The 12,521-nt window shown below is 38.1% G+C and overlaps 1 protein-coding gene across 1 annotated transcript in view; it reads right to left on the bottom strand.

Moving 5' to 3' along the window:
- The window catches only part of LOC130647924 (anthrax toxin receptor 1-like), a 35,582-nt gene that overhangs the window by 18,984 nt on the left and 4,077 nt on the right, over positions 1-12,521 (bottom strand). Inside the window, exons 2-11 of the mRNA XM_057453930.1 lie at positions 11,576-11,653; positions 11,303-11,374; positions 11,066-11,147; positions 8,163-8,190; positions 7,848-7,918; positions 7,547-7,615; positions 7,389-7,472; positions 7,078-7,138; positions 6,902-7,000; positions 6,521-6,590 (exon numbers count right to left, since the gene is read on the bottom strand). Of these exons, the coding sequence (XP_057309913.1) occupies positions 6,521-6,590; positions 6,902-7,000; positions 7,078-7,138; positions 7,389-7,472; positions 7,547-7,615; positions 7,848-7,918; positions 8,163-8,190; positions 11,066-11,147; positions 11,303-11,374; positions 11,576-11,653 (714 nt within the window). The remainder of the gene's footprint in view (positions 1-6,520; positions 6,591-6,901; positions 7,001-7,077; positions 7,139-7,388; positions 7,473-7,546; positions 7,616-7,847; positions 7,919-8,162; positions 8,191-11,065; positions 11,148-11,302; positions 11,375-11,575; positions 11,654-12,521) is intronic.

Below are 12,521 nucleotides of genomic sequence, written 5' to 3'. Positions count from 1 at the left end.
ATAATTGGATCCATCGTATCGTGGATCCTAAATAGAGCAAAGGAAGCCGTCGGTTGGTTGAGTCAAAACCTGTGGGCTTTGATAGTTGGAATCGGAGGTCTGATATACACCTACATGGTTACAAAGCGTTAGCTATTCCGAATATATGTTACATGACACATGTAACATAATACCCGCGGCATAGTACTATTTTTCGAAATACCACACGGCACCCCCGACACCGATCATGCTTAGCGCGATAAATGCCAATTCCCGTTCATGCTGGCCATTGCTGGGTGTATAAAAGTCGCTCAATACGGGCCTGCGCGGAATATCTGTGAGAGGTGATCCTCCAAATACTTTTTTATATTCCCGCATCGCGTCATCCAGCTCCGTGAATTTACCCTCGGCCTTCTTCTCAAGTCTGAGCTGCTTATTGATAAAGTCAACCCTCTCCTGTCTTTTACGTTGCCATATAACCTGAGCCTTCTGCAGTTGTTCTATGGCTAGATCATGCCGCTTCCGTTCCTTATCTATCCTATCCTTTGATAAACTTGAAAAGAGGTAGCTTGATCCGGTGAAGGCCAAAGCGTTCGCGAAGGCACCTCCCAACATCATTGCAATTGAAGCCATGTTTATATAATCCGGTATAATATAGTGGCGTTATTTTAATACGATAGCCTCGGAGTCTATGACATCAGAGTCGTCTATGACCTCGATATCCGTGTATTCCACCTTGGGTAAAATACTCTCAACTTTCTTACGTCGATATAAAACCCAGACCAACCATTCCAGTATTCGCAACATTATATATTTATAGTTTCGGGTATAATTTTCTGCTTAACCAGATATTCTCTTGTCATTTCACTTGCGGCGACTATGGCTACAAGCTTTCCGGTATCTTCCAGGTCAAACTTCTGAATTGAGGGTGGTGTCATTTTTAATACCTTTTTTCCGAGCATTGAATAGCCCACAGCGAAAACGCATACGACCGATGCTTTATAAATATCGTTGACTATACTTTTCTTATACATGTCTTATATTTACTTCAAGATTATAGTATCGCGATATTATCCCTTTATTCCATTTCAAGCTTACTTTTTCTCATAGTTTTTTTATTACCCGAGTTACTTGGTGGGGTACCCTTCACCTTAATATTTTTGTCCTTATTTTTATAGACCACCAACGCTCCAATTAGTAGCATAACTATCACACCACCACCCATTATTGTGTAGTTCACTCCGCCGTGTTTGGGGCCGTCTGTCACAGAATCCTCAATGACAATATCCTTAGGATCCTCCAACTGTGTCTGAGGTGCTGAGTGTGTCTGAGGTGCCGAGTGTGTCTGAGGTGCCGGCTGGGTTTGTGTCTGAGGTGCCGACTGTACCTCCGTCTGTGCCATGAGCAATCTTTTATAATCCTCCCTCTTTTTACGGTTGTATTCGGCCAGCCTCTTACCGGCCTCAACCTTTTTAGGGTTCTTCGTTGTCACCTGAACTGGAGTATCCGACATCTTTAGTATCCGTATCGATATTGTTTAAATTTTTTCCCGCGATATAATGCCTACCTGTTATTAAACCTACACTGATTGGTGATAGTAGTGATCCGAACTTATAATATAGATCACATGTGAACCTTTGGAGTGCCGAGTTTAAGAAAGGATCATTCTCCAGGTCATCACTCAGAGCTTTTTGATTTTTTATACCGAGAGCTGTACAGGCGCCCATGGAGTACATGTGGATTATTGACTGTCCCAAAGACTTTACCATTTGACCGGATAGTTTAGCCTCGTATATGGTGAACAGTTTATCCACCTCATCATTCTTGAGCTTCTGGATCTCCGCCTCCGTATACATCTTACCAAGATATAACTTACTATTTCCGGTCAGCACACACTCGAGCAATTTTTGTCTCTTCCCATCATCCCGGGCATCCTGTTCATCGATAAAAATTATGTTGCCAATTGCGTTTTCAGCCATTTTCAATAGCGATAGGTATTTTTTAATACAAAAAAGGCAAAAACTAACCAATACCAGCAATAGCGCCACGGCTGTCACCAGTAATATGAAATTTATATATTCTATCATGGTATTGTAGGATAGTACTGTAGTTTTCCTATAGATTTGTTACAAGAGTCTTGTAACAAAAAATGCCCATTCTAGCAAATCACGTGAGTTCGTGGAGATTCCATCCTCATGACTAAATGTGTATATTTGCCATCTTTCAGCCTTTCCTTAACCTTCTGTATCTCCGATGATTCAATGACATCGTTCTCTTTGTGGATGGTTGCGAGATCATCCCTGTCCTTCGGATACCACACATATAACATTTTTGCCTGCCTTCGTAAGTTCTTCGGTATCGCGGTGTATGATTGTGTGAGTAGCCACATGGAGTGGTTTCGATGTCGACCGCTGATGGCCAGCTCCAGAAGCGGTTGCCTCTTTTTGTCCAGTTTCTCATCCGCGATGATGTCGTCGATCAGGAATAATGTTTTGTATCCGGCACAGAAATCCGTCATCTTTTGGATCCATTCATACAACATGCCCATGGGCTCAATTAGAATCACATATCTATCCCTCCAGAACCAGTTACTCCCCATATATGTCTTGTTCCATCTTAATGTTGGACATATAATCACAATGAAATCGAAGTGGTTGTAGTACACGCTCTCTAGCAGTTTTACAACGCGTTGGGATTTTCCGCAGCCCGTGGGACCGACGAATAATGCCGTGTGAGGATCTTTCATGTAGTCCATCTTAATATAGTACATCCATAATTTCACCGTTTTGAATATTTAATTGAGCATCCATGATTAGATATATGTAGGCGTTTAAGGATCCCGCGGTTTCGGCCGTCTTTTCAACTTGCAGTGTGATGCCCTCGCTCGCATTTTCAATCCGGCGGCCGGTCCCGTGCAGTGAGTTTTCATCTATGGTTCTGAAATCCAGCCATAGGGCATATTTCGTGGTTAGGTAGTCCGCGACCTTCACATCATGTAGTTGCAGATGTTTTTGTATTTCACCGGCGTTGCCATCCCTTTGTTTACCCTCTGCAAAATACTTGCATATTTCACCATAATGCTCAAACGGTTGCATCCCCTGAGCGAAAAGTTGGTTAGGCTTACCCTCAACTATGGCGGATACCTTTTTGATCTTAGGATTGTAGAACCTACCTGTATCTCGTTTGTAAGATTTCTCTTCCTCAAACAGAACCAATATACCCTTCAAAGACTTGCACGGTGTATTGAACGACCAATTCCATGTTGTGTCCGACTTATCCACCCTAATTTGTCTATGTCTAAGAAATCTGTCATAGAGCACGGCCATGTTTTGGTATTCATTTGAGATGAATCTGGCGAGTGTGGGTTGTGTCACAATCTCATATTCGAGAGATATGTTGGAGATTTTGTATTTAGCATCCGGCGCGGGTGCCGATGCGGCACCGGAAGGTTTGGTTGGTGTTGATAATACTACCCTGTCATAATTGTTGAATGTTATCTCATAACACAGCCTATTACCTAATCCAGCCTGATAATATGGGATCGTGCTATCTAACATTTCAAAATCTAGTGGTATGGTGAACTTGTTTTTGTATGCATCATAAATAGCTTTGTCCGCTACCTCCGATGCGTCTTTATCCGCGGCTCCAACTCTCAGTTTCATACAGTTTTCTGTACACCCTTCATCAAAGATGATACCTTGTCTTATTGCATTTCTTTTTTCAGACTTGGTTAACCATAAATCTCTGTAGCACCCGAAAAGATCAAAGTCATCAATGCTCAGAATCTCGGTACCCTCGAACTTGATGGCCAACTTTTTAACAATTGCCCTCCCTATGTTAGAGACCAATGTTCTCTTCGTGTCGACTTTTGATTCGAGATCAATGTCGAAACTTATTTTCGAAGTACCAGGAACAATGACATCATCGTTACCTAAATTAGGGAACCTAATCAGGAGTAACTGGTTCTGATCAATCTCACTTGGGTTGTGAGTGACAATTACTTTTTGATGCGTTCCTTTTACGCCATGTGCGATCCTAAGTGAACGCTCTGGGTTTAACTTTTTCCCGTATTCCATGCTATTCCATATTACTTTTATTTTATTTTACTTTAATTCGGTTAATGCTACGGTATCATCTGTACGCCGTATCTCTTATGTGAATGGTAACTGTTGTCTTCATACCACCCCATAACACCTTACCATCCTGACCTGTGACTCTCATGGTAAGTGATTGAAGTAAACCTTTCTTTAGTTTCTTATATTGCGGATTTTTCGGTTCAATATATGTAAAATCACCACCATACTCGGATATATGATATGTCATCAGGTTGTTGCTATATTCACCATCTTTAAGATTTAACGAGTTATCCAATTCATTAAGATTAAAATGTAGTTCCGTTACACCCTCCATATTGAATATTTTACTCAACTTAGAGTTTCTAGCTAGTTGTGTTGATTTTACATCACCTCTCACGATTGAATTCAACTCCCTACCCGTGTAGTGCTGACCCTGTTGTAACCTAACCGTGGTAACTCCATCGGCCAAGGGTATATCTATTGGAGCTGTAGCTACATATGTGACATTATCTGAAAACGTCTCCACGATCGCAACCTCCTTTGTACCATGTGAGTTGTCTATCGGTTGATACAAATAGATTTTCTTCTCGCTATTTACGTCCTTTATTGTGATATACATTATTATATTAGAGATAGTTAATATATTTAAATCAAAGAATGGATGATATTTTCAGATATAATCCGAATGCGGCATATAAGCCAAATGGAGGGCGGGATCTTCAAATATTGGGCGCTAGGGATCTGTACAAACAGGCCATTATTGTGTCTGAAAGTGGCTCTTTCCCCGCTTCCTTTCCTAATATTTTTACCAATTATGAACTTAGTCATAACGCGCAACGTATGAGAATTTGGAATGATCAACCTTTTAGACTATGGCAAACCCAGCTAAATTTCGCCACTTGGTGTGCTTCAAGTGCCTGTGGGGTAAGTTCCGAACACCTGAAGGATGGTAGATCTATGGTCAGGTCAATATATCGTTTTCATGTGTATTATCACATTAGACGAATCATTAAGCGCCTACAGACACCTCTACCCTTTGAGGATAGTTTTAATCAATATGATAATCCTTATTCAAATGAGGAATTTCTAAAAATCTGTGGTGAGTATGATGTTGATTCCAACCCCATGAAATACAGAGGTCAGTACTTTTTCACTTCATATCAAAAAATACGTAAAGACTATCCAACTCCCGGGTTGAGTTATTTCACTAACGACTCCATGACGCGGTGGATTGTGGAAAAATCCGATGGATTTACAAAAACGGGCCTTGTGAAGATCTCAAGCAGTGTTAGGGCCTATGCCTATCTTGTTCTTAGTTCTCAGGCCTCGGCACGCTCCTCCATCCTTGGTAATGATTCAAGTGCTCTGACCGCCCAAAGAGTTTTTATGAATAACCTTGAAGACATTGTTAACCGTAGGGTTGATATTCAGGAGGACATTAAACGTTATCAGGATACGTTAAACTACGCTTCAAGTAAGGTTGATTATTCGGTTGGACAAGGTATTTATATGTTACCTAGTGACATGAATCTCAGAATTAAGACAGGGGTGGTAGGTTACAGCAACAAGATTTTGATATCGGGTGAAGATCTTACCATTGGTATCAATCGAAAGGTCAATGTTACCGAATCGCATAAGATAACTAAAAAGAAGCCTGTAACACCCGATCATCCTGATAAACACATCACCGTACACCACGTGGATACTACAGATAAACACATTACTGCACCTTACCACAAAGATACTCCTCCTACACACGAAGATGAGAAGATCGCTCTTGTGATTGTTATGACAACAGGTTATTTCATATGGTATTTGTTTAGATAAAGAATGACGTCAATTAAATGTCAATCAAGCCAGAATAACAATAGAGAAACAATGCATTCCTTACATACCAAATATCCTTAGCAACGGCTACTTTCGTTTTAACTTTTTTCTTATGTAAACAACTTTCTGGTATGTAAAATATGTAAAATCCTATTGTTATAAGCGTTTGATTGACAGATGGTTTTACCACACTGGCTAGAGGACATTATAGACACACATAACACTATAAATTATAAGGCACGACAGATGAGGGTGGGTGGGGGACCCATGGGGAGGGGGCCCGGGGGACACGGCGGGGGTTGGGGGGTTGGGGCGGATATTATAGAGCATGCCCGCTTATTTAACGTAAAGTGGTAAAGTGCACATGGATTTTATCGACTCCTCTATCGTTGATTTGACGTGGATGATCTATAAATTGACGTGGAATGGTAAAGTGCTAACGGGGTCTGTCCTAACATCCGCCTTTTCCTATCTCTAGAGCTTAGTAATGCAAGATAAACTTTGTGGCGAGGAGAGCAACGGTGTTTATAAGGCAGTATAGACTTATGATGCGATTAGAGCGGTTTAGGAACAGAGATACCCTTGGGGTAAGCGAAACAGCTAACAAAAAAAGACAAAAAAACATTTTTTTTTTTTACCTTCCGATTGTGTCGATGACGAATCCTGAGCATTTCAATTGTGTATCTGTTACATGCGTTGGTTTCGTTACTAAGGATAAAAAAAACCCACCTTAGTCTGTAGCTAATGTGTAAGAACAAGCGACCTTGTTTCCAGGGCTTTTGTCTCTCATTGGCGCTGCACCGTCCGATATGCAAAAAGAAACAACAGGTCCTAGGGTCGAGGTTGTAAGAGCAAGCTTATTTGAAAGGTGATTTTAGCCAAACGGGTGTAAATTTACTTCTTCTTAAATCCAAAGTAACTGAATAATCATGTAGAAATTGGGGGGACAGCGAGTAATTTTATAGACTCGGCGAGTAGTCTGTTTTGGCGCAGAAGGTTATTCTTTTAAACTTACTTACCGTGGTTTTGCGTTTCATTTAGTTTAAAGTTACAAATGATTTTATTAGCGTCGTAGCGTCTCTTAAAACCTCTTCCAGTTAATGTGACATCATAATTTTCTAAAAACATATGTCTAAATAACATAAATAGCAAATGTTGGGGAAGATGCAGAAGAGTTGACTCTTGATTCACTCACCTCCTACGCACACACTATCAGGCTCAATACTGGTCACCTCTATGCATGCTTTATCAACAATCTAGAAGGAAGAATATTATCTCTTATTGTGTATGAATAAAGCTTTAGAGATTGGGACATGATATAACTTTAAATAATCGGGTAAGCAAACATCCCCGTCCCCAGTGTTTGTTGCCTATACCAAAGCCGCTAGTGCTTACTTGCTGGCCTCGATGTCAAAAAGGCAAAAGTTCCTAGGCAAGGACCCTGGAACCGCTGAAATTAACAAAGGCAAAATGTCCTGGGAATGAGGTTGACAAATGCTGACACACCTTGTTTGTAATGGAAGTAAGACTTTTATAATTTTTTGCAGTAAATACGTAGTCGGTTGACGGTTTGTTAGCTAGCTGCTTCAACTAAACATAAAACAGATATTTTTCGCAAATCTTTTAGGACAATAAAGTTTCAGATTTTGCATGGGAGAAATTACCTGTGAAAGCTTGTAGTTGTTTACACCAATGGCAAATATTTCTGCACCCAAACTTCGGACTGTATCCGCCTAAACAAATAATAATGAAAACGACAGTAAAAAGATGGATGCTTATTTGGGATAACTTTATCAACACCCTCGTGCCCAGGTTTTTAGTCTCTTTCATATCAACAAAGCAAAAAACTCTGGGGACGAGGGTGATTTATCACTTGACTCAACTTTCTTTAAAGAGTACAGTACAAACATCTTATTCGTATATATACGACTCCTTGCAGAGATTTACTAACATCAGAGTTCTCACCTTTGAAAAGGAGTTTTTTTCGCTCAATTCACCATCTGTCAATATGAACACAAAACTGGCAGTTAACGTCCCTAAATTAGTTGTAAATAAGGCGTAATTCTCTTGCAGTTAGAGTAAACTAACTCTTCACACGCTCAGCTAGAATAGCTTCCTGTCAGCGAAACACCTAAAAAATTAATTTTTTTATCGTTCTTCTGCCTGAATGGATTTCTCCACAGGCCTTATCGACTACAGAAACGACCAGGATAACAAACTAGTATAACAAAATTAACGGTTGCATTTACTGTAAAAATATCCTCAATATGTTTATCTCACCTTCTTCCTGTTTGATCTGACGCAATGCCTGTAAAAGAAAGTACAAAATTTTGTTGCAACATTGATAAAATTTAGCAAAAAAAACTTAACCTACAGTCCTTATAGAACTGCATTTCATTAATTACGTCAATATGCAACCTCGTTGATTGGTCTGACAATGTTCGTCTCGCCGTCCGATAAGCGAAAAGAGACAACTGGTCCTGGGATCGAAGTTGGTCATTATGGTGTTTCGTATTTCCTTCTTTTTCTTTTTCATACATATTAGTAAACTTTTCATACTCTGAGACGTGTGATCGTTTTAATGTGAGACATTGTGGTCTCACCGTAAAACGATTTATTGAAAATTTCGGTAATTGAAAATTTCGGGCACAAAAGCCAAATTATTATCATTAACCTATTTTTGAAATACGGGCGTCCGAGTAAGAAAAGACAACTGTGTTCGTGAGTTTTTGTTGACGCGATTGCGTATTTAGTTTTTCATCAGAAGCATCATTGGTTTGATATTGAATGTAGCGCCTGCTATCTTGGTCAAAATATGTTATATGAGACTAGACAGCTAATTTTGAAGTTCTTCCACCTAGAATTACGTGAGTTATTTCTATATTTTGCTAACCGTCTAGATTTTTCAAGCGGGCAAAACGGGATTTTAGGCTTTCTGATTAGCTTAGCGCTCTTGACGACGGGCCAATATTTTGCGGTATTGCCCGTCGTCAAGAAAACTGGTAGTTTAAAATGTAAATAAGCACGAAAAAAAAATATTTAAGAAGCCTTGGAAATGATTACATATGTAACTCATACAATACATTTATCGATAAAAACATTTTCATAGGATAGAAACAAAACAATGTCAAGTTTAACAGTTAAAATAACCAGATTCACCAACATTTCGTCTGGATGCTTCTTCAACATGGCTAGTTACTAGCTACATTGTCCATAAAAAAACGATGATCTGATATCCAATTTTATCAAAAATACTAAAAACAGGGCGACGGAATTATAAAAAATACATCTCCTCTCATTTTCGGATTCGTTCCTTTAGCTTTGTGGTTGCCGAGTCAATTATAAAAGCTTGTTTATCTTGGCTACCTAGCTAGGTAAAAAAATTACTTCAATATTCGTTGTCACTATATTTTAGCTGCGCATTCAACTTTACACATTTATTTTGTACGTGTCGAACATCGTAATGTTTTGTTTACAAAGTTTTATTCTTTAGGGACTTTTGAATTCCAAATAGAATGTTTTTTTTTAGATAGGACTGTTTCGAATTTTGACCTCGAGTGTTAACAAAAGTAATGAATTGTATTATTATAAGAACACTAAACTAAAATTCTTATTGAATTTCCGCGCCCGAAGGCGTAGGAAATTCTTTAGAACCGTCGTTTTTTTCTTTCGGAGCATTTTTGGGAAAAGATCGACCCTGGGATTTCACGTTGGTCCGTCACAGATGTAAACTTCGTACCCAAGCTCCTTAACTACTGTGAAGTCTAGAATTGACGCTTCAGGCCAAAATTGGTATTTGTTTTCGACAAAATTTGGCACAGTTAACAAAAAAAGTATGCTGAACATAATGGTGACATAATAATTTTGATTTTTGTCACTTAAATGTCATTTTAGGCCAAAATTGGTCCAAAAATTAGAACTACTTTATTTTCAACAAAATTTGGAACAGTAACAAGTAAAGTATGCTGAACATGTTGGTGACATCAAAATTTTGATTTCTTCTTACCTAAATGTCATTTTAGGCCAAAATTGTTCCAAAAATTAAAACTACTTTATTTTTGACAAATTTTGGCACAATTAACAAAAAAAGTATGGTGAACATGATGGTGACATCAAAATTTTGGTTTTTTGCCACCTTAAATGTCATTTTAGGCCAAAATTGGTCCAAAAGTTAAAACTACTTTATTTTCGGCTAAACCTGGCACAGTTAACAAATAAAGTATGCTGAAAATGATGATGGTACAAAAGTTTGATTTTTTGTCACCTAAATGTCATTTCAGGTCAAAATTTATCCAAAAATTAAAATTGCTTTATTTTCGACAAAAATTGACACATTTAATAAAAAAAGTATGTATGCTGAAAATGATGGTCACATCAAAATTTTGATTTTTTGTCAAGTAATGCCGTTTAAGACCATAAACGTTTCAATCGCAAGACTTTCAACCATGAATGATAGGCTGTATTTTTTGTTGGCAATTTCTATTAAAATGTGAGTTTATTATGACACGTTTCGTTTTGTTTGCGTTTGTTGTGAGATATATTGTCACTGGTGTGCTTTATCTTCAGAGGTTCATGCACCAAACCCCTTCGAATGTTTGGCACAATAACACAACGAATTAGCAGGTTTTCATCAAATATTTTGGTAGCGCGCGGAAATTCTTAGAGACTCCAGGGCTTCTTGTTTTATATTTTTATCTAACTTAGAAGGTTAACAAATACAATAATGACCGATTACCATGTGCTGTACCGAAAATATCGCCCTCATTCAATGCACCTACCTCGCAAGCTCGGTCGGCACTTAGACCTCGGGCTATATTTTACGGTACAGCCCGGGGTAATCGGTTATTATTGTATTAAGATTCACGCAATTTAAATTTATAAGGTTCACTTGGCAAATGTTCAGAGTAGATTTAAGACTTAGGTCATTTGGTAGATCCAAACACTTAAATTGTTGCTGAAGTCAGCATGACTATGATATTTTAAACCCTGTGTAACTAATTTACGAGTGCGTAAAAGTGGCGAGTTTGCATACAGTCGGCTGCGAAACATTGCTCACTGACGATTTTAGTTATTTTTTGCATGGCGATATTTCTCGGCTGCCGTTTCTGGCAGTAAACGTTTCTAATTTGCGTAAAGCGCTACACAAAACATTAGGATCATGCGCATACGTTTAAGATACTTACAATATCCAAACCAAACTCTAAATAAGTTCTTCCTCTAGTGGTTACTTTCTTTAGTTTCTCTATCCCAACAGCAATATCAGTTCTAAAATGGATCATATATGTCAACTTTGTACATCATACACCCATAAACCTTCCGAAAAAAACTGGATTGCAGAAATAGGTATCACTTATTTATGTACGATATAGTTAAGGTCCAATTGTCGAGGTTTGTCTTCTTTAATTCAACTTACTACGTACCTACTTTGAGTCAGTGGCATGATAGTATTTGCTCTTTCAGCGAATACAATAAACGATGCTCTCAACTTTGGACTAAAAAAAAAAACTTCATATTATCGCATCTTGTGGAACACAAACTAAGTAGAGCTTACACTATTTCAAATATTTTGGAGAGTTCCAATATCTTTTAGCACTTTCAACCGTGTCCCCTAGTCACCTTTGTACCTGCGCTTACCCTCTATAAAAAATCAGCATCAAACAAGGCTGTTTTTAGACACATCAGAAAAAACTTACCTTGTTAAATGATGAAGAATATCTTGAACGAATTGAACGGTTTGATTCTGAAAATTAAAGCTCTTTACACTCTTTGATCTAAACAAGTGAGAAAATACCTAAATGAATTCCCCTTTCTATTAGACACTCGATTAATACACTCCACTTGACTAATATTTTCCTATTAACGCTCCACTCATAAAGATTAACGAACTGCAGTAAACAGGACGGGAGCACCTAGGACGGTAACGTGGAAAAAAATTTAGGTGAGCTTTTCGGCACATAGGAATTTAAGGGAATAATTTTACACCGTTGTCAAGACGACAAAGGAAACGTACTATTTTCTTTTCCAAAGTTATTTAGTATAAAAACGCCGTAGGAAGTTATATATACATATATATTTTTTTTGTGGCTGGTCTTAGGAATCTTCCTATGTTGTGAACGAATCTACAAAATGAGTTATTTTGTTCGGATGCTATGTTGGTGCAGCCTTTTTTACAAGCTTGGAACTAGAGAAAGTGGTAATGTGGTAATGGTATAGTACATATGTGAAATCATAAAAAGTTACATCACTGAATTCACTAACAGACCAAAATTTGGAATTACCTTAATGCAATAAATTTCCACCAGATTTAGTTTCGCGATTTCGTAAATGAAAATAATTACACTTATTTTTTTTAAAAGCACACAGTTGATTTGGGCTGAGGCTCAGTATACTTAAAAGTTTTCCAATTTGATCCTGAAAGCAATATGCTTATTTCCGAACTCTCGTTCAAACCTTTTTTACAAGCCGAAATTTTTGGTTTTTAAGGTATGTTCTGAGCTTCAAGGTATGCATAGCATTATACCTAGTTTCAGAGAAATTTGAGCTTAAGTATGCTTATAAGCGTTATGCATATCAAAAACTGAGTAGCGAGAATTAAATTTCGCGTATAAATAGTGTTAATAAATTTCGCGAGAATTTATT

This window comes from Hydractinia symbiolongicarpus, chromosome 6 (assembly GCF_029227915.1).
Source record: "Hydractinia symbiolongicarpus strain clone_291-10 chromosome 6, HSymV2.1, whole genome shotgun sequence".
NCBI lineage: Eukaryota > Metazoa > Cnidaria > Hydrozoa > Anthoathecata > Hydractiniidae > Hydractinia > Hydractinia symbiolongicarpus.
This window is presented reverse-complemented; position numbering and strand designations above follow the sequence as displayed.